At 64.2% G+C, this 21685-nt stretch overlaps 1 protein-coding gene across 10 annotated transcripts in view; it reads right to left on the reverse strand.

The window, feature by feature from the left end:
• Positions 1–251: 251 nt before the first annotated feature.
• The window catches only part of LOC138735132 (neurexin-2-like), a 59236-nt gene continuing 37802 nt past the window's right edge, over positions 252–21685 (reverse strand). For 5 of the 10 annotated variants that reach the window (XM_069883028.1, XM_069883026.1, XM_069883027.1 and 2 more), the window contains 6 exons: positions 17121–17302; positions 15138–15309; positions 13713–13802; positions 9098–9423; positions 7425–7503; positions 252–2016 (listed from right to left, as the gene is read on the reverse strand). In XM_069883028.1, coding sequence (XP_069739129.1) covers positions 1286–2016; positions 7425–7503; positions 9098–9423; positions 13713–13802; positions 15138–15309; positions 17121–17302 — 1580 coding nt within the window. In that variant the 3' untranslated portion in view covers positions 252–1285. Of the gene's footprint in view, positions 2017–7424; positions 7504–9097; positions 9424–13712; positions 13803–15137; positions 15310–17120; positions 17303–20374; positions 20638–21685 lie in introns of those variants that run through there. The other 5 variants (XM_069883031.1, XM_069883030.1, XM_069883029.1 and 2 more) reach the window with 3 other exon arrangements.

The following is a 21685-nucleotide window of genomic DNA, read 5'->3' on the forward strand; positions in this document are numbered from 1 at the left end:
TGGGGGGATTTAGGGGGAGAGTGGGGGGATTTGGGGGGTTTGGGTGGGGAAATGGGGGGATTTAGGGGGAGAATGGGGGGATTTGGGGGGTCTGGGTGGGGAAATGGGGGGTTTAGAGGGGGAATGGGGGGATTTGGGGGGTCTGAGGGGGGAAATGGGGGCACTTGAGGGGGTCTGGGGGGGTCCAGGGGGTTTTGGGGGTTCGCGGTGCAGGAAGAGGCGCAGCCGCTGTACGAAGTATAGAACCGTGTATTCCTCTGTGCGCGGCGGAGGGGGGGCCCGGGGGGGGGGGGAGGGGGGAGGTGGGTTTTTGGGGGGGGCCCCGGGGGTTTTGGGGGGGCCCCGGGGGGGTTTTGGGGGTCCCGGACCCCGATAGGGGCTGGATAAATTAAAAAAAACGAACCCAAAGAAGGGATCCGGGGGGGTGGTAAAAAAAACACGATTGATGGGGGGATTGGGGGGGCCCTTCGGGTTGGGGGGGGGGACACCTGAACCCCACGCAGGGGGGGGGGTCCTGCATCCCCCGGGCCCCTCCGACGCCCCCCAAGGGGTGAGGGACCCCCCCCTGCACCCCCTTTTCCCTTGAGGGGGGGGCACACAGGACCACGGGGGTGTCACCTGGCGGGGGGGGGGACCCCGGTTTGAGGGAGCCCATTTTGGTGGGGGGGGGGGGACGGCCCCTTTTGGGGGGAGCAGCCCCAGTTTGAAGTGGGACACCCCCATTTCGAAGGGGGGAGGGCACCCCGGTTGGAGGGGGGCAGCCCGTTTCGGGGTGGGGCAGCCCCATTTTGAAGGGGGACACCCCCATTTTGAGGGGGGACACCCCAATTTTGAAGGAGGACGCCCCCATTTTGAGGGGGGACACCCCCATTTTGGGGAGGACGCCCCCATTTTGAGGGGGGACAGCCATTTCGGGGAGGACAGCCCCATTTTGAAGGGGGACACCCCCATTTTGAAGGGAGAACACCCCCATTTTGAAGGGAGAACACCCCCATTTTGAGGGGGGACACCCCCATTTTGAAGGGGACACCCTAATTTTGACGGGGGACACCCCCATTTTGAAGGAGGACACCCCCATTTTGAGGGGGGACGCCCCCATTTTGAGGGGGCACAGCCATTTCGGGGAGAACACCCCCATGTGGAAAGGGGAACCCCACATTTTGAGGGAGGGGCTGCTCGTTTCGAGGGGGGGACCCCCTATTTTGAGGGGGGACCCCCCCATTTGGAGGGGGGGCGGCCATTTTGGGCCGAGCGGCCCCCCGTTTCGGGGCCCCCGTCGCCCCCCTCAGACGTAATACTCCTTGTCCTTGTTGCGCCGCGCCTTGCCGGGCGGCTTGGGGGGCGCGGGGGGCGCCTTCTCCTTGGGGGCGTTGGCGGGGGCGGCGTTGGGGGCTCCCGCGTTGGCGGCGTTGATGGCGGCGTTGGCGGCGGCGTTGGCGGCGGCGTTGGCGGCGCCGATGTAATGGCGGCTCTGGTCCACCTGGTAGGAGCCCTCGTCGCGGTTGCGGTACTTGTACATGGCGTAGAGCAGGATGAGGATGCAGAGCGCGGCGGCCGCCACGATGCCGACCACCATGCCGGTGGTGCCGCCCGCTTCCCGCACCACCTCGACGGCGCCCGGCGCGGCGGCTGTGGGGACAACGGGGCGGCGGGTGACCGGGGCGGCCGTCACGCGGGGGGCCCTGCCGGACGAGCCCTCGCGCGGGTGCCGCTCGCCCGCCGGCACCAGCCCGGGCAGCGGGGCGGCGGCGGCGGCCGTGGGGACGGTGGCGTCGGCGGGGGTGACGAGGTTTCCCTCGTCCTCCTCCTCCTGCTCGTCCTCGTCCTCGTGGCGAGAAGCCGTCGCGTCGCCCCCGCGCCCCGCGAAGTCCTCGTCGTCGGACGGCGCCAGGTTGGCGTCGCCCGCCTCGCCCGAGGCGAAGCCCGAGGGCTCCTCGCAGTCGGGGCCGCAGGCGGGGGGCGCGGACGACACCCCGGACGGACCCGGCGACGACGCCGGCAGCACCAACTCGCCGCCTGCGGAGAGAGAAACGGGGCGGGGGGGGACCCCGCGTCAGCCCCACGCCGACGCGCCCCGGCCCCCCGACCCCCCCCCGGCGCTCCCAACCTTCCACTTTTTTGCCTTTTTATTTGCCTTTTTTTTTTTTTTTGCCTTTTTTTTTTTTTTTTGCTTATCTAGCATTTTTTTTCCTCTTATTACCGATTTTCTTATTATTTTTTTTTTTTTTTTAGAGCAAAACCGCGGCGCTGCCGTCAACTTACATCGCGGGATGGGGCCGGGTGATTTTAGCGTGGAGGAAAAAGAAATTGCAGGAAGGAAGGGAAAGCAAAGAACAAAAACGAGAGAAAAAAAGAGAGGAAAGAAGAGAAAAAACAAAAAGAACAAAAAGGAAAGAAGAGAAGAAGACACTCGGTGAGAAGGTGCTGCCGGCTCCCCTGCGGCGCCGGCCCGGCCGGCCCTGCCTGCGGCCACCGGCCCTCGGCCAGCGAGCCCTGACTCCAGCCGGCCACTGCCCAGGCACGCTCAGCCACCACCATCCGTCCATCCAGCCATCCACGGATCCCTCCATCCGCCCACGGAACCATCCACCGATCCATCTATCCATCCATGGAACCATCCATCGACTCATCGATCCATCCACGATCCACCTGTGCATCCATGGATCCATCCACTGATCCATCCATCCACTGATCCATCCATCCGCTCTTGGAACCATCCATCGATTCATCAATCCATCCATGAGCCACCTCTCCCTCCATGGATCCATCCATCCACCCATGGAACCATCCACGGATCCGTCCATCCACCCTTGGAACCATCCATCGATTCATCGATCCATCCATGGAACCATCCATCGATTCATCAATCCATCCATGATCCACCTCTCTATCCATGCATCCATCCATCCACCCATGGAACCATCTACTGATCCATCCATCCACCCTTGGAACCATCCATCGATTCATCAATCCATCCCTGATCCACCTCTCCATCCATGGATCCGTCCACTGAACCATCCATCCACCTGTGGAACCACCCATCGATTCATCGATCCATCCATCCATGGAACCATCCATTGATCTACCTATTGATCCATCCATCCACCCACTGATTCATCCATCCATGGATCCATCCACTGATCCATCCAATCACCCATGGAACCATCCATTGATCCATCGATCCATCCATGATCCACCTGTCCATCCATGGAACCATCCATGGAACCATCCATTGATCCATTGATCCACCCAATGATCCACCCAATGATCCACCTCTCCATCCATGGAGCCATCCACCCATCCTTCCATCCATCCATGGAACCATCCATTGATCCATCCATCCATCCATCCATCCATCCATCCACCTCTCCATCCATGGAACCATCCACCCGTCCTTCCATCCATCCACAGACCCAGCTCTTGGGTTGGAAGAGACCTCAAAGCCCATGCAGCTCCCCCCCCGCCACGGGCCACCTCGCATCCCCTTCAAACTCCTCAAAAACGCAAATTCCACACCCAAATCCCCTCAAAAACACTCCGAAACCACAGTTTTCTCTCTGAATCTCCTCACAGCCCTCCCTAAACTCTCCCAGAACACAACTTTTCACTCAAATCTTCTCGAATTCCTCCTGGAACTCCTCCGAAATGCCGCTTTTACCTCAAATTCCTTCACAAACTCCATAAAAATGTGGCTTTTACATCAAACTCCCCTCATAACCTCCCCACAAATGCGACTTTTGCCTCATTTTTCTTTCAAATTGCCCTTTTTACCTCATACTCCCCCTCCAAGTCCCTAAATACGCAACTTGACCTCAAATTTTCTCACATTTCTCCTCACTCCAACCAAAACTCAGATTCTGTGTCCCGCGGCTTGGGATGCAGCTCAGGACGCGGGAGGTTTCGGGGCTGGAGCTCGCGTCGAGCTTCTCCTCCAGCCCCACAAGATCTTCTCCTTCTCCATCCGACCTGGATCCGTTCGGGATTGTCCAGACCCAGGGGCCTCGCTGAACGTCATGAGGTTCATCCCATCTCTCCAACATGGCCAGGTGCTTTTGGATCCATCCCGTTCCTCTGGATCCTTCCTGTCCCTCTGGATCCATCTCCTCCCTCTGGATCCATCTCCTCCCTCTGGATCCATCTCTTCCTTCTGGATCCATCTCCTCCCTCTGGATCCATCTCTTCCTTCTGGATCCATCTCCTCCCTCTGGATCCATCTCTTCCTTCTGGATCCATCTCTTCCTTCTGGATCCATACCATTCCTCTGGATCCATCCCATTCCTCTGGATCCATCTCATCCCTCTGGATCCAACTTTTCCTTCTGGATCCATCCCATTCCTCTGGATCCATCTCCTCCTTCTGGATCCATCCCATTCCTCTGGATCCTTCCCATTCCTTCTGGATCCATCTCTTCCTTCTGGATCCATCTTCTCCTTCTGGATCCATCCCATTCCTCTGGATCCTTCCCATTCCTTCTGGATCCATCTCCTCCTTCTGGATCCATCCCATTCCTCTGGATCCATCTCATCCCTCTGGATCCAACTTTTCCTTCTGGATCCATCTCTTCCTTCTGGATCCATCCCATCCCTCTGAATCCATCTCGTCCCTCTAGATCCACCTCATCCCTCTAGACCCACCTCATCCCTCTAGATCCATCTCGTCCCTCTGGATCCAACTTTTCCTTCTAGATCCATCTCTTCCTTCTGGATCCATCCCATTCCTCTGGATCCACCTTGTCCCTCTGGATCCATCTCATCCCTCTGGATCCGTCCTGTTCCCTCTGGGAAGACGCTGGATGCTCCACACAAGCCCAGGTCGATGACGCTGGTCCCTCCTCCACATCCCAGGAAGCTCCATCCGGAGAGCCCCACGTTCTCCCTACTCCCCCCTTGATCCCCAACGTTCCTACAGAAGCTTTTTCTTCTTGTCCTGGACCTCCCTGGCTGGATTCAATCCCACATGGACCTTGCTCTCCCAACCGGATCCCTGGCTGCTCCTGCCCCTCTTCCACCTCTGGAAGCTCCTCCTTGAATCACAGAATCACCAGCTTGGAAAAGTGTCCTCCTCGCTCCGTGTCCTCATTCCGTGTCCTCCTCGTTCCGTGTCCTCCTCATTCCGTGTCCTCCTCGCTCCGTGTCCTCATTCCGTGTCCTCCTCGTTCCGTGTCCTCCTCATTCTGTGTCCTCCTGGCTCCTTGTCCTCCTCGCTGCCCTGTGGATCCCGGAATCCACCATCCGAGGTCCTCTGGCTCCTCCGTGTTGGGATCGAGGTCCAGCCTGGATCCTCCTCCTCGGCTCTTCCAGCCCTTGGAGGACGTTTGGACCCTGCAACCCCTGGATCCAGCCTCAACCTGTCCAGCCACGTGTCCGTGTGTCCATCCAGCCATGAAGCCATCCATCAGCAACCACGTCCGTCTGTCCTTCCACCCGAGGATCCAGCACCCGTCCCACATCCAGCCTCGTGTCCATCCATCATCCACCCACCCAGGCGTCCGTGTGTCCATCCAGCCTCGGTTCCACCTGTCCGTCCGTCCATCCATCCATCCATCCATCCATCCATCCATCCATCCATCTTCATGTCCGTCTGTCCGTCCAGCCTCGGTTCCGCCCGTCCAGCTCTGAGCCCAGCCAGCCTGGGGGTCCATCTGTCCGTCCATCCGTCTGTCCGGCCGCGATTCCACGCCTCCAGCCTCACATCTGTCCGTCCGTCTGTCCATCCCTGAGCCCATTCATCCATCCATCCATCCATCCATCCACGAGGCTGTCTGTCTGTCCATCCGTCTGTTGTCCTTGTCCATCCGTCGTCCCTGTCCGCCTGTCCGTCTGCTGTCCTTGTCCGTCCTTCCCCATCCTGCTGGGGGGGCACGAGGCCTCGCACGAGCGTGCGACGGCCTCGCACGAGGGGACCCGGGGCCCTCCTTGTCTGTCTGTCTGTCCATCCGTTGGGGCGTGTGCGGGGTTGGGCGGGGGGGGGGGGACGGACGGGGCTGCGGGCGAGGGGGGGTCCATGTGCAGGCGTGTGCACACGTGTGTGCGTGTGAGCGGCTGCCGCGTGTGTGCGTGCGAGCAGCCGTGCGCCGGCCTGCGCACACGCGTGTGCCTCGGCGGCTCCCTGGGGAAGCGTGTCCTGCCCCCACACGCGTGTCCCGCCCCACACGCGTGTCCCACGTGCGTGTGTCACCTCATGCGTATGCTCCATGTGTGTCTCCCACCCCATACGTGTGCCCCACAGGTGAGTCCAGCCCCACGTGTGTGCCCTACAGGTGTGTCCCGTGCCATACGTGTGCCCCACAGGTGTGTCCCGTGCCATACGTGTGCCCTACAGGTGTGTCTAGTCCCACTCGTGTGCCTCACAGGTGAGTCCAGCCCCATACACGTGCCCCACAGGTGTGTCTGGCTCCATACGTGTGCCCCACAGGTGTGTCTGGCCCCACGCGTGTGCCCCACAGGTGTGTCCAGCCCCACGCGTGTGCCCCACAGGTGTGTCCCGTGTCATACGCGTGCCCCACAGGTGTGTCTAGTCCCACTCGTGTGCCTCACAGGTGAGTCCAGCCCCATACGCGTGCCCCACAGGTGAGTCCTGCCCCACGCGTGTGCCCCACAGGTGTGTCCCGCCCCATACGTGTGCCCCACAGGTGAGTCCTGCCCCACTCGTGTGCCCCACAGGTGAGTCCTGCCCCATACGTGTGCCCCACAGGTGTGTCTGGCCCCACTCGTGTGCCCCACAGGTGAGTCCTGCCCCATACGTGTGCCCCACAGGTGTTTCTAGTCCCACTCATGTGCCCCACAGGTGAGTCCTGCCCCACTCGTGTGCCCTACAGGTGAGTCCAGCCCCACAGGTGTGCCCCACAGGTGTGTCTAGCCCCACTCGTGTGCCCTACAGGTGAGTCCCACCCCATACGTGTGCCCCACAGGTAAGTCCTGCCCCACGTGTGTGCCCCACAGGTGTGTCTAGTCCCACTCGTGTGCCCCACAGGTGTGTCCTGCCCCACGTGTGTGCCCCACAGGTGTGTCTAGTCCCACTCATGTGCCCCACAGGTGAGTCCAGCCCCATACCTGTGCCCCACAGGTGTGTCTAGTCCCACTCGTGTGCCTCACAGGTAAGTCCTGCCCCACGCGTGTGCCCCACAGGTGTGTCTGGCCCCATGCGTGTGCCCCACAGGTGAGTCCTGCCCCACTTGTGTGCCCCACAGGTGTGTCCTGCCCCATGCGTGTGCCCCACAGGTGAGTCCCACCCCATACGTGTGCCCCACAGGTGTGTCCCGTGCCATACGTGTGCCCCACAGGTGTGTCCAGCCCCACAGGTGTGCCCCACAGGTGTCCCACCCCATACGTGTGCCCCACAGGTGTGTCCGGCCCCACGCGTGTGCCCCGTGCGCGTGTCCCGCCCCACGCGTGTGCCGGAGGTGCCGGCCCCGCCGCCCCCACCTGTTCCGGGCTCGCACTCCTCCAGGTCCTCGTCGTCGCTCGGACACTCGGCCGAGGCCACCAGCAGGTCGTCCGTGTTCTGGGGGGGGCGGCGTTGGGGACCCCCCTGGCACCCCCACAGCCCCCCCCACCGCCCCCACCCCCGAGAACCTGGGGGGTCTGGGACCCCCCTTCCCCCCCAGCTCCACAGCGTTCGGGACCCCCCAGTGACACGGGGGACCCCACGTGTCCCCCAAGTGCCCCCTTGTCTCCCCTCAGCCTGGTTGCCTGGGACCCCAATGTTCCCCCACGTCCCCCCCTCTTTCCCACAACCCTGGGACCCCCATGTCCCCCCCCCATCCCCTCTAACTTGGCACCCCCACATCCCCCTACATCCCTCCCCCACCCTGGGTGCCTGGGACCCCCATATCCCCCTCCACGTCCCCCCTGATCCTGGGACCCCCATATCTCTCCCCAATCCTGGGTGCCTGGAACCCCCATATCCCCTCCACGTCCCTCTGATCCTGGGACCCCCATATCCCCCATCACGTCCCTCTGACCCTGGGACCCCCATGTCCCCCCCCATCCCCTCTAACCTGGGACCCCCACATCCCCCCATGTCCCCTCACCTCCTCCTCCTCATCTGGGGACCCCCATGTGCCCCCCGTATCCTCCCTTGACCGTGGGACCCCCACATCCCTCCCCCCTCCTGGCTGACTGGGACCCCCAAATCCCCCACCACGTCCCCCCTGACCCTGGGACCCCCATGTCCCCCCCCATCCCCTCTAACTTGGGACCCCCAAATCCCCCTACATCCTCCCCCTCTTCCCCCTCAGCCTGGGACCCCCATATCCCCCTCCACGTCCCTCTGACCCTGGGACCCCCATGTCCCCCCCCATCCCCTCTAACCTGGGACCCCCACATCCCCCCATGTCCCCTCACCTCCTCCCCCTGAGCCTGGGACCCCCACGTCCCCCCCATATCCCTCCTGACCCTGGGACCCCCACATCCCTCCCCCCTCCTGGCTGCTTGGGACCCCCATATCCCCCTCACCTCCTCCCCCTCATCCTGGGACCCCCATGTCCCCCCCATCCCCTCTAACTTGGCACCCCCACATCCCCCTACATCCCTCTCCCATCCTGGGTGCCTGGGACCCCCACATCCCCCACCACGTCCCCCCTGACCCTGGGACCCCCATGTCCCCCCCATCCCCTCTAACCTGGGACCCCCACATCCCCCCATGTCTCCTCACCTCTTCCTCCTCATCCTGGGACCCCCTTTTCCCCCCATATCCCCCCCATATCCCTCTAACTTGGGACCCCCACATCCCCCTCCACATCCCTCTGACCTTGGGACCCCCATATCCCCCCCCATCCCCTCTAACTTGGCACCCCCACATCCCCCCATGTCCCCTCACCTCCTCCTCCTCATCCTGGGACCCCCAAATACCCCTCCACGTCCCCCCTGACCCTGGGACCCCCATGTCCCCCCCATCCCCTCTAATTTGGGACCCCCATGTCCCCTCACCTCCTCCTCCTCATCCTGGGACCCCCACATCCCCCCCATCCCCTCTAACTTGGCACCCCCACATCCCCCTACACCCCTCCCCCCTCCTGGCTACCTGGGACCCCCAAATCCCCCCCCCTCACCCAGGGACCCCCCCCCCCACCCCCCCGTGTCCCCCCCCCCCGTACCTGCGCGACGGTGTCCCTGAGGGTGGGCGAGCGGCCGCGGCGCGTGGTGGTGGTGGCCATGGTGGTGGTGGTCTCCATGATGGTGGTGGCCATGTCGGGGGGCGCGGGGGTGGCCCCGGGGGGGGGCGGGGGGGGCGGCGGGGGGGGCTCCCCGACCAGGCGCAGGTCGCCCTCGAGCCGCACGCGCGGGTGCCCCTCGGCCGCCAGCGCCAGCACCTTCAGCCCGTTGTAGTAGAGCCCCGAGAGCTGCCCCTGGAAGGGGCGCCCGCGGTCCCGGCCGCCCACGCGCACCCACGCTTGGCTGTTGAAGATGGTGAGCTGGCGGCCTGCGGGGAGAGCGCGCGCCTCGCACGGGGACCCTCGCACGGGGACCACCTCGCACGGGGACCACCTCGCACGAGGGGCTCGCCACGGCCTCGCGTGCCGCCGGCAGCCGCGCCCCGACACGCCGAGGGCTCCCGGCACGAGGGATCCAGCCGCCTCGCACGGGGCCGGCACCCGCGCCTCAACACACGGAGCCACTGAGGGCTCCTCGCACGAGGGCTCGCACCACCACGCACGCCAGCACGCACACCCTGACACACGGAGACACCGAGGGCTCCTGGCACAAGGGCTCGAGCCACCTCACACAGTGCCAGCACCCACGCCTCAACACACGGAGCCACTGAGGGCTCCTCGCACGAGGGCTCGAGCCACCTCACACGCTGCTGACATCCACGTCCCAACACACAGAGTCACTGAGGGCTCCTCGCACAAGGACTCGCACCACCTAGCACGCTGGCACCCACACCCCAACACATGGGGCCACCGAGGGCTCCTCGCACGAGGGCTTGAGCCACCACACACACCAGCACACACACCCCCACACACTGAGCCACCAAGGGTTTGAGCCACCTCGCACGCTGGCAGCCACACCCCAACACACGGAGTCACCGAGGGCTCCTGGCACGAGGGCTCAAGCCGCCTCACACGGTGCCGGCACCCACGCCTCAACACACGGAGTCACCGAGGGCTCCTCGCACGAGGGCTCGCACCACCTCACACACCAGCACACACACCCCGACACACTGAGCCACTGAGGGCTCCTGGCACGAGGGCTCGAGCCACCTCGCACAGTGCCGGCACCCACGCCTCAACACACAGAGACACCGAGGGCTCCTCGCACGAGGGCTCGCACCACCTCGCACGTCAGCACGCACACCCTGACACACAGAGTCACTGAGGGCTCCTCGCACGAGGGCTCGAGCCACCACGCACACCAGCACACACACCCTGACACACGGAGACACCGAGGGCTCCTCGCACGAGGGCTCACACCACCTCGCACACTGGCACCCACACCCCGACACACGGAGACATCGAGGGCTCCTCGCACGAGGGCTCGCACCACCTCACACACCAGCACACACACCCGGACACACTGAGTCACTGAGGGCTCCTGGCACGAGGGCTCGAGCCACCTCGCACGGGGCCGGCACCCGCGCCTCAACACACAGAGCCACTGAGGGCTCCTCACACGAGGGCTCGCACCACCACGCATGCCAGCACGCACACCCTGACACACGGAGACACCGAGGGCTCCTCGCACAAGGGCTCAAGCCACCTCACACGCTGCTGACATCCACGTCCCAACACACTGAGCCACTGAGGGCTCCTCGCACGAGGGATCACACCACCTCACACACCAGCACCCACAGCCTGACACACGGAGACACCGAGTGCTCCTTGCACGAGGGCTCGAGCCACCTCACACGGTGCCGGCACCCACGCCTCAACACACAGAGACACCGAGGGCTCCTCGCACGAGGGCTCGAGCCACCTCACACGGTGCCGGCACCCACGCCTCAACACACAGAGACACCGAGGGCTCCTCGCACGAGGGCTCGCACCACCACGCACACCCCAACACACTGAGGGCTCCTGGTATGAGGGCTCGAGCCGCCTCGCACGCTGCTGACACCCATGCCCCAACACATGGAGCCACTGAGGGCTCCTTGCACGAGGGCTCACACCACCTCACACGCTGCCAACACCCGCGTCCCAACACACTGAGGGCTCCTGGCACGAGGGCTCAAGCCATCTCGCATGGTGCCGGCACCCACGCCTCAACACACGGAGTCACTGAGGGCTCCTCGCACGAGTGCTCACACCACCACGCATGCCAGCATCCACGCCCCAACACACAGAGACACTGAGGGCTCCTGGCACGAGGGCTCGAGCCGCCTTGCACACTGCTGACACCCACGCCCCAACACATGGAGCCACTGAGGGCTCCTCGCACGAGGGCTCGCACCACCTCGCACACCAGCACCCACACCCTGACACACGGAGACACCGAGGGCTCCTGGCACGAGGGCTCGAGCCACCTCGCACGCTGCTGAGACACACACTCCAACACACGGAGCCACCAAGGGCTCCTTGCACGAGGGCTCACACCACCTCGCACACCGGCACACACACCCTGAAACACTGAGCCACCAAGGGCTCCTGGCACAAGGGCTCACGCCACCTCGCACACTGGCACCCACACCCCAACACATGGAGCCACCGAGGGCTCCTCGCACGAGGGCTCGAGCCGCCTCGCACACTGGCACCCACACCCCAAAACATGGAGCCACTGAGGGCTCCTCGCACGAGGACATCACACATGGAGCCACCTCATGCATGGAGCCTCACACCAGGACATCGCACAGAGCCACCACGAGCTTCTCACACGAGGACATCACACACGGAGCCACCAGCACAGCCTCACGTGTGTCCCGTGCACGAGGACCTTGCACAGAGCCACCAGCACAGCCACAATCGCACGAGGGCCTCACACGCAGATGTCCCACCGAGCCACCACGAGCTGCTCCCACGAGGACCTTGCACACTGAGCCCGTCACGCTCACCCTCGTGCGCTCACACTCACCCTCGTGCACTCACGCTCACCCTCGTGCGCTCACGCTCACCCTCGTGCCCTCCCGCGCCCCCTGGCTCGTCTCCTGGGGGCGATGGGGGTTATGGGGCCGGTTATGGGGCACTCGCTCCAGGTTAAGCGCGGTTTAGCGGGCGGTTTAGTTGGTTAGCGGGTTAACCGGGTTAACGCGGGTTAATGGGGGGTTAGTGGCTGGGGGTGGGGGGTGGGGGGGGATCCAGCCCTGGTACTTGTGGGGCACAAACAGTGGGTCCCCAAATCTACGGGTCCCAGACACCTGGGGCCTCAGATCTGGGGGTCCCAAACGCGGCGGGGTCCCCAAATCTAGGGGTCCCCAAATCTGTGAGTCCCAGATCTGCGGGTCCCAGATCTGTGGGGATCCCAGATCTCTGGGTCCCAGATCCGTGGGGATCCCCGATCCATGGGTCCCAGATCTCTGGGTTCCAGATCCCTGGGGATCCCAGATCCTTGGGCCCCTCAGATCTGTGGGTCCCAGGTGTGGGGGTCCCCGATTTGTGGGTCCCAGACCTCTGGGTCCCTCAGATCCGTGGGGATCCCAGATCCGTGGGGCCCTCAGATCCGTGGGTCCCAGATTTGTGGGGTTCCCAGACGTGGGTCCCTCAGATCTGTGGGGATCCCAGCTCCGTGGGGCCCTCAGATCTGGGGGTCCCAGGTGTGGGGATCCCCCATCCGTGGGTCCCAGATCTCTGGGTCCCAGGTCCGTGGGGATCCCTGATCCATGGGTCCCAGATCTCTGGGTCCCTCAAATCTGTGGGGATCCCAGATCTGTGGGGATCCCAGATCCGTGGGGCCCTCAGATCCGTGGGTCCCAGATCCGTGGGGATCCCCGACCTGGGGGTCCCAGACCTCTGGGTCCCAGATCCGTGGGGATCCCAGATCCATGGGGCCCTCAGATCTGGGGGTCCCAGATTTGTGGGGTTCCCAGACGTGGGTCCCTCAGATCTGTGGGGATCCCAGCTCCGTGGGGCCCTCAGATCTGGGGGTCCCAGGTGTGGGGGATCCCCAAATCGTGGGTCCCAGATCTCTGGGTCCCTCAGATCCGTGGGGATCCCAGCTCCGTGGGCCCCTCAGATCTGTGGGTCCCAGGTGTGGGGGATCCCCAAATCGTGGGTCCCAGATCTCTGGGTCCCTCAGACCCGTGGGGATCCCAGCTCCGCGGGGCCCTCAGATCTGTGGGTCCCAGGTGTGGGGGATCCCCAAATCGTGGGTCCCAGATCTCTGGGTCCCTCAGACCCGTGGGGATCCCAGCTCCATGGGGCCCTCAGATCTGGGGGTCCCAGGTGTGGGGATCCCGGATCCGTGGGTCCCAAATCTCTGGGTCCCAGGTCCGTGGGGATCCCTGATCCATGGGTCCCAGATCTCTGGGTCCCTCAAATCTGTGGGGATCCCAGCTCCGCGGGGCCCTCAGATCTGTGGGTCCCAGGTGTGGGGGGGTCCCCGACCTGGGGGTCCCAGATCTCTGGGTCCCTCAGATCCGTGGGGATCCCAGCTCCGCGGGGCCCTCAGATCTGTGGGTCCCAGGTGTGGGGATCCCCAAATCGTGGGTCCCAGATCTCTGGGTCCCTCAGACCCGTGGGGATCCCAGCTCCGCGGGGCCCTCAGATCCGGGGCTCCCAGGTGTGGGGGGTCCCCGAGCTGGGGGTCCCCGCTGTGGGGCGGGGTGTGGGGCGCCGTTACCTTTGTCGAGCAGCCACTCATCGACCACCCTCCCCAGGCGGTAGGGGATGCGCTGCCGCGCCAGCGCCAGCCGCTCGCTGTCCCCGCTGCCTTCGGAGGGAGGAGAAGAGCGGTTACGGCCACGGCCTCGGCCGCCGGCACCGCCACGGGGCCACCGGCGCGGGGACACGGCTACCGGCACCGCCACGGGGCCACCGGCGCGGGGACACGGCTACCGGCACCGCCACGGGGCCACCGGCGCGGGGACACGGCTACTGGCGTCGCAAAACGGCCACTGACACGGTGGCGTGGCGACCAGCATCGCAAAGTGGCCACTGGGGTGGTGACGCGGCTACTGGCACCGTGACGTGGCTACTGGCACCGTGATGTGGCTACCGGCACCGTGACGTGGCTACTGGCACGGAGACTCGGCCACCGGCATCGTGGCTCGGCCACCAGCGCTGTGACACGGCCGCTGGCATCGTGGCGTGGCCGCTAGCCCCGTGACGGGGCTACCGGCATCGTGACACGGCCCTAACCTCATGAAGTGGCTACCGGGGCCGTGTTGTGGCCACTAGGACCACGTTGTGGCCACCGGGGCTGTGTTGTGGCCACCAGGACTGTGTTGTGGCCACCAGGACTGTGTTGTGGCCACTGGGGCCGTGTTGTGGCCACCAGGGCTGTGCTGAGGCCACCAGGACCACGTTGTGGCCACCAGGACCGTGTTGTGGCCACCAGAGCCATGTTGAGGCAACTGGGATTGTGTTGTGGCCACCAGGACCGTGTTGTGGCCACCGGGGCTGTGTCGAGGCCACCAGGACCGTGTTGAGGCCACCAGGACCGTGTTGAGGCCACCAGGACCACGTTGTGGCCACCAGGACCGTGTTGTGGCCACCAGGGCCTTGTTGTGGCCACCAGGACCGTGTTGTGGCCACCAGGACCACGTTGTGGCCACCAGGACTGTGTTGTGGCCACTAGGACCACATTGTGGCCACCAGAGCCGTGTTGTGGCCACCAGGATCGTGTTGTGGCCACCAGGACCGTGTTGTGGCCACCAGAGCCGTGTTGTGGCCACCATGGCCGTGGCCGGGGGGGGTCTGGGGGGTGGGGGAGGTGGCAGGGCTGTTGGTGTCCCCGTGACGTCCCCGTGACGTCCCCGCGCTCGCGTTTTTGGGGGCGTTTATGGGGCCTTTAGGGGGGCTTTAGTGGGGGGGGTGGGGGGGGGCGCTCGGGGGTGGGGGGGCAGCACTTGGGGGGCAACAAGGGGCTCGGGGGGGCAATTGGGGGGCAGGGGACGGCGCCGAGCGGGCACGAGGGGGGCTCGTGCGGCACGAGAGGTCGGGGGGCAGGGGGTTGGGGGGGGGTTGTGGGGGGCTGGGGGGGGCTGTGGGGGTTTTGGGGGGCTGGTGGGGTGGTGGGGGGCTGGGGGGGTGGGGGGGGCGGTACCTGGCGGGTAGCGCTCGTGCAGGGGGCCCCCGTCGAGCTGCAGGCTGGCGTTGCCGCCGCTGCGGGTGAAGCGGACGACGTGGAAGCGGCCGTCGCTGACGGGGGCCCCGCGCTCCTCCAGGGCGATGTCCTCGGTGCCCACGTTGAACAGCACCCCCACGGCCCCCTGAGCCTGCAGAGACCCATAGTGACCCACGGCGTGACCCACGGACCCACCGAGTGACCCACAGAGTGACCCACCGAGTGACCCACAGGGACCTATGGCAATCAATAGTGACCTATGGCGATCAATAGTGACCTATAGTGATCAATACAGTGACCTATAGCACCCCACAGGGACCCCCACGGCCCCCTGAGCCTGTGGGGACTCATAGTGACCCACGGCGTGACCCACAGAGTGACCCAGGGACCCACAGAGTGACCCAGAGAGACACACAGAGTGACCCAGAGGGACCTATAGCGATCAATAGTGACCTATAGTGATCAATAGAGTGACCTATAGCGATCAATAGAGTGACCTATAGCAACCCACAGGGACCCCCACGGCCCCCTGAGCCTGTGGAGACTCATAGTGACCCACGGCGTGACCCACAGAGTGACCCGTGGAGTGACCCACAGACCCACAGAGTGACCCAGAGGGACCTATAGCAATCAATAGTGACCTATAGCGATCAATAGTGACCTATAGCACCCCACAGGGACCCCCATGGCCCCCTGAGCCTGCAGAGAGCCACGGTGACCCACGGCGTGACCCACAGAGAGACCCACAGAGAGACCCACAGGGACCTATAGCGATCAATAGTGACCTATAGTGATCAATAGTGACCTATAGCGATCAATAGAGTGACCTATAGCACCCCACAGGGACCCCCACGGCCCCCTGAGCCTGTGGAGACCCACAGCGACCCCCGGCCACGTTCTCCAGGCTCAGTCCCATGGCCCCCAGCCCCACAGCTGCCCCATAGCTGCCCCCCCAGCCCCACAGCTGCCCCATAGGTGCCCCCCAGCACTCACGATGTGGGGCTGGAGGAGGTCATCGAGCCCTGTGGTGCCCTGGACACTCAGCCCTGTGGCCCCCAGCCCCACAGCTGCCCCCCCAGCCCCATAACTGCCCCCCCAGCCCCATAACTGCCCCCCCAGCCCCATAGCTGCCCTATAGCTGCCCCTCCAGCCCCATAGCTGCCCCTCCAGCCCCATAGCTGCCCCCCAGCACCCACAATGTGGGGCTGGAGGAGGTCATTGAGCCCTGTGGTGCCCTTGATGTTCAGCCCCATGGCCCCCAGCCCCACAGCTGCCCCCCCAGCCCCACAGGTACCCCCCCAGCCCCATAACTGCCCCCCCAGCCCCATAGCTGCCCTATAGCTGCCCCTCCAGCCCCATAGCTGCCCCTCCAGCCCCATAGCTGCCCCCCAGCACTCACGATGTGGGGCTGGAGGAGGTCATTGAGCCCTGTGGTGCCCTTGATGCTCAGCCCCATGGCCCCCAGCCCCACAGCTGCCCCCCCAGCCCCACAGGTACCCCCCCAGCCCCATAACTGTCCCCCCAGCCCCATAGCTGCCCTATAGCTGCCTCCCCAGCCCCATAGCTGCCCCATAGGTGCCCCCCAGCACTCACGATGTGGGGCTGGAGGAGGTCATTGAGCTCTGTGGTGCCCTTGATGCTCAGCCCCGTGGCCCCCAGCCCCACAGTTGCCCCCCCAGCCCCATAACTGCCCCATAGCTGCCCCTCCAGCCCCATAGCTGCCCCTCCAGCCCCACAGTTGCCCCCCCAGCCCCATAACTGCCCCATAGCTGCCCCTCCAGCCCCATAGGTGCCCCCCAGCACTCACGATGTGGGGCTGGAGGAGGTCATCGAGCCCTGTGGTGCCCTGGACACTCAGCCTTATAGCCCCCAGCCCCACAGCTGCCCCCCCCAGCCCCATAGCTGCCCCATAGCCACCCCATAGGTGCCCCCCCGGCCCCCCAGGTGCCCCCCAGCACTCACGATGTGGAGCTGGAGGAAGTCCCCGAGGCCGGCGGCGCTCTCGACGCGCAGCAGGACGGCGTCGCGCTGGTGGGTGCTGAAGCCGAGCGCCAGGCGGTCAGCGCGGGTGCTCGGCCGGTCGTTGGGGGGCCACGTGTAGGTGATCAGCGCCCCCCCCTTCCCGAAGATGTAGGTGGTGCCCGCTGCGGGGAGGGGGGGGGTCAGCCACGGCACCCGGGACCCCCCGACTGGGGCACCCGGGGACCCCCAAGCATGGGGAACCCCTTATTGGGGAACACGGGGACCCTTCAAACTCGGGGACCCCCATATTGGGGAACCCGGAGACTCCCAAAACCCAGGGAACCCCAAATTGAGGCACCCGAGGACCCCCCCATCCCCAATATCGGGGCACCTGTGGACCCCAAAGCCTGATAATGGGGCACCCAGGGACCCCCAAAACCTGGGGACCCCCATATTGGGGCACCCGTGGACCCCAAACCCTGATAATGGGGCACCCAGGGACCCCCAAAACCTGGGGACCCCCATATTGGGGCACCCAGGGACCCCAAACCCTGATAATGGGGCACCCAGGGACCCCCAAAACCTGGGGACCCCCATATTGGGGCACCCATGGACCCCAAACCCTGATAATGGGGCACCCAGGGACCCCCAAAACCTGGGGACCCCCATATTGGGGCACCCAGGGATCCCCAAAACACGGGAAACCCCATATTGGGGAACCCACAGACCCCCCCATCCCCGATATCGGGGACCCCAGGGACCCCCAACCCTGATAGTGGGGTACCAGGGACCCCAAACTCTGGGACCCCCCAAAGCGGGGCACCCAGGGGACCCCAACATGGACGGGGGGCTCCCAGCACCCCCAAATCCCAGGAACCCCCTTTTGGGGGGGGGGGGGCACCGAGCGAGGGCTCGCACGAGGGAGGGCCTCGCACGAGGGGTAGAGCTTGCACAAGAGCCAGGCCTTGCACGAGGACGGAGCTCACAGAGGGCTCGCACACGAGGCTCGCACGAGGATCAGGGCTCGCACGAGGGCTGCACCCCTCACACACACACACACACGCGCGTGTGCACCCCTCGTGCACACACACACCCCCCACCTCACACCACCAGCCCCCCCCAGCCCTGTGTGCACACGCGTGTGCAAAGTCGGGGGGGGTGGCAACCCCTCCAGACCCAGCCTGGACCCCCCCGTCCACCACAGCTGGGGAGGAGGAGGAGGAGGAGGAGGAGGATGAAGGGCACGGTCCTCAAGAGGAGGAGGAGGAGGAGGAGGAGGAGGAGGAGGAGGAGGAAGGTTGGTCTGGGGACACCCTCAAAGCAGAGGGAAGATGAAGAGGAGGAAGAAGAGTGGGGTTTTGGGGTCCCCAGGAAGAAGAAGAGGGGAGGAAGAGGAGGAAGAGGAGGAAGAAGAGGGTTGGGGTCTCTAGAAGGAGGATGAAGGCTGGGACCCAGAGGTTGAGGAGGAGGATGGAGATGATGAGGAGGTTGATGAAGGCCGGGGTCTCAAGGAGGATGATGATGAGGAGGAGGAGGATGAAAGGTGGGTCCCCAGGCTGAGGATGAGAAGAAGGAAGAGGAGGAGGAGGAAGAGGAGGATGAAGAGGAGGATGAAAGGTGGGTCCCCAGGCTGAGGAGGATGACGAGAAGAGACCCAAGAAGGATGAAGATGCTGAGGAGGTTGATGAAAGCTGGTCCCCAGGCTGAGGACGAGGAGAATGATGAAGAGGAGGAGGATGAGGAGGAGGAGGAGGATGAGGAGGAGGAGGAGGATGAGGAGGTTGATGAAGGCAGGTCCCCGGGCTGAGGAGGATGACAATGAGAGACCCAGGGAGGAGGAAGATGCTGAGGGCGTTGATGAAAGCTGGATCCCCATGCCAAGGATGAGGATGGTGAGGAGGATGATGATGAGAAGGTTGAGGAAGGCAGGGTTGAGGAAGATGATGAGGAGAGGCCCCAGGAGGATGAAGACGCCAAGGAGGATGATGATGAGAGACCCAAGGAGGATGAAGATGGCACAGAGGAGGATGATGATGAGAGACCCAAGGAGGATGAAGATGCTGAAGAGGTTGATAACGCCTGTTCCCAGGCTGAGGAGGATGATGAGGGGAGCCCCAAGGAGGATGAAGATGATGAGGCGGTTGATGAAATCTGGTCCCCAGGCCGAGGATGAGGAGGATGAGGAGGAGGAGGAGGAAAACTGGGTCCCCAGGCTGAGGAGGATGATGAGAAGAGACCCAAGGAGGATGAAGATACTGAGGAGGTTGATGAAAGCTGGTCCCCAGGCTGAGAATGAGGAGGATGATGAAGAGGAGGAGGAGGATGAGGAGGAGGATGAAAACTGGGTCCTGGGGCTGAGGATGATGATGAGAGTCCCAGGAGGATGAAGATAGTGAGAAGGTTGATGAAGGCAGGTCCCCGGCCTGGGGATGATGATGATGATGAGGATGAGGATGATGATGGGGAGAGTCCCAGGAGGATGAAGATGATGAGAAGGTTGATGAAGGCAGGTCCCTGGGCTGGAGATGATGATGATGATGATGATGATGATGAGAGTCCCAGAAGGATGAAGATGATGAGAAGGTTGGTGAAGGCAGGTCCCCGGCCTGGGGATGATGATGAGGAGGATGAGGATGATGATGAGGATGAGGATGAGGATGATGACAGTCCCAGGAGGATGAAGATAGTGAGAAGGTTGATGAAGGCAGGTTCCTGGCCTGGGGATGATGATGAGGATGATGAGGATGATGAGGATGATGAGGATGATGAGGATGATGATGAGAGTCCCAAGAGGATGAAGATGATGAGAAGGTTGATGAAGGCAGGTTCCCGGCCTGGGGATGATGAGGATGAGGATGATGATGATGATGACGACGATGAGAGTCCCAGAAGGATGAAGATGATCAGAAGGTTGATGAAGGCAGGTTCCTGGCCTGGGGATGATGATGAGGATGAGGATGATGAGGATGAGGATGATGAGAGTCCCAGGAGGATGAAGATGATGAGAAGGTTGATGAAGGCAGGTCCCCGGGCTGGGGATGATGATGATGAGGAGGAGGATGATGAGGATGATGATGATGATGATGATGATGAGGATGAGGATGAGGATGATGAGAGTCCCAGGAGGATGAAGATGATGAGAAGGTTGATAAATGCAGGTCCCCGGCCTGGGGATGATGATGATGAGGAGGAGGAGGAGAGTCCCAGGAGGATGAAGATGCGGAGGAGCCGCCGAGGCCGAGGGCAGGACTCACCGTGGGCGCGGCGGGTGAGGAAGGGCGCGCGGTTGATGGCGACGGGCGCGCCGGCGCGGTGGAAGTGGTGGACGTGGTGGGTGGTGGAGAGGCTGGAGGAGACGCGGGCCGGGCCCCCCGGAGCCGCCAGCACCCCCAGCGCCAGCAGCGCCACCCCCAGCGCCCCCATGGGTCAGCGCCCCCGCATCGGGGCCCCGCGGGGCACGGGGGACTGGGACCCCAACGGGGGGGACTGGGGGAGCTGGAGACCCCGAACTGGGGAGGGAGACCCCCAACTGGGAGCACTGGGGGAGCTGGAGACCCCAAACTGGGGGGACTGGGGGAGCTGGAGACCCCGAACTGGGGAGGGAGACCCCCAACTGGGAGCACTGGGGGAGCTGGAGACCCCGAACTGGGGAGGGAGACCCCCAACTGGGAGCACTGGGGGAGCTGGAGACCCCAAACTGGGGAGGGAGACCCCCAACTGGGAGCACTGGGGGAGCTGGAGACCCCGAACTGGGGGGACTGGGGGAGCTGGAGACCCCGAACTGGGGAGGGAGACCCCCAACTGGGAGCACTGGGGGAGCTGGAGACCCCGAACTGGGGGGACTGGGGGAGCTGGAGACCCCGAACTGGGGAGGGAGACCCCCAACTGGGAGCACTGGGGGAGCTGGAGACCCCGAACTGGGGGGACTGGGGGAGCTGCGGGCACTGGAGACCCCAAACTGGGGAGGGAGACCCCCAACTGGGAGCACTGGGGGAGCTGGAGACCCCAAACTGGGGAGGGAGACCCCGAACTGGGGGGACTGGGGGAGCTGGAGACCCCGAACTGGGGAGGGAGACCCCCAACTGGGAGCACTGGGGGAGCTGGAGACCCCGAACTGGGGAGGGAGACCCCCAACTGGGAGCACTGGGGGAGCTGGAGACCCCGAACTGGGGGGACTGGGGGAGCTGGGGGCACTGGAGACCCCAAACTGGGGAGGGAGACCCCCAACTGGGGGGACTGGGGGAGCTAGAGACCCCGAACTAGGGAGGGAGACCCCCAACTGGAGGGACTGGGGGAGCTGGGGGCACTGGAGACCCCGAACTGGGGGGACTGGGGGAGCTGGGGACACGAGAAACCCCAAACTGGGGGGACTGGGGACACGAGAAACCCCAAACTGGGGGGACTGGGGAGAGAGACCCCAAACTGGGGGGACTGGGGGCACAAGAGACCCCAAACTGAGGGCACTGGGAAACCTGAACTGGAAGGACTGGGGAGCGAGACCCCAGACTGGGGGGGACTGGTGGGACTGGGGAGAGAGAGACCCCAAAACAGGGGGACTAGGGACC

This window comes from Phaenicophaeus curvirostris, unplaced genomic scaffold (genome assembly GCF_032191515.1).
Source record: "Phaenicophaeus curvirostris isolate KB17595 unplaced genomic scaffold, BPBGC_Pcur_1.0 scaffold_480, whole genome shotgun sequence".
In the NCBI taxonomy this organism is placed as follows: Eukaryota; Metazoa; Chordata; class Aves; order Cuculiformes; family Cuculidae; genus Phaenicophaeus; species Phaenicophaeus curvirostris.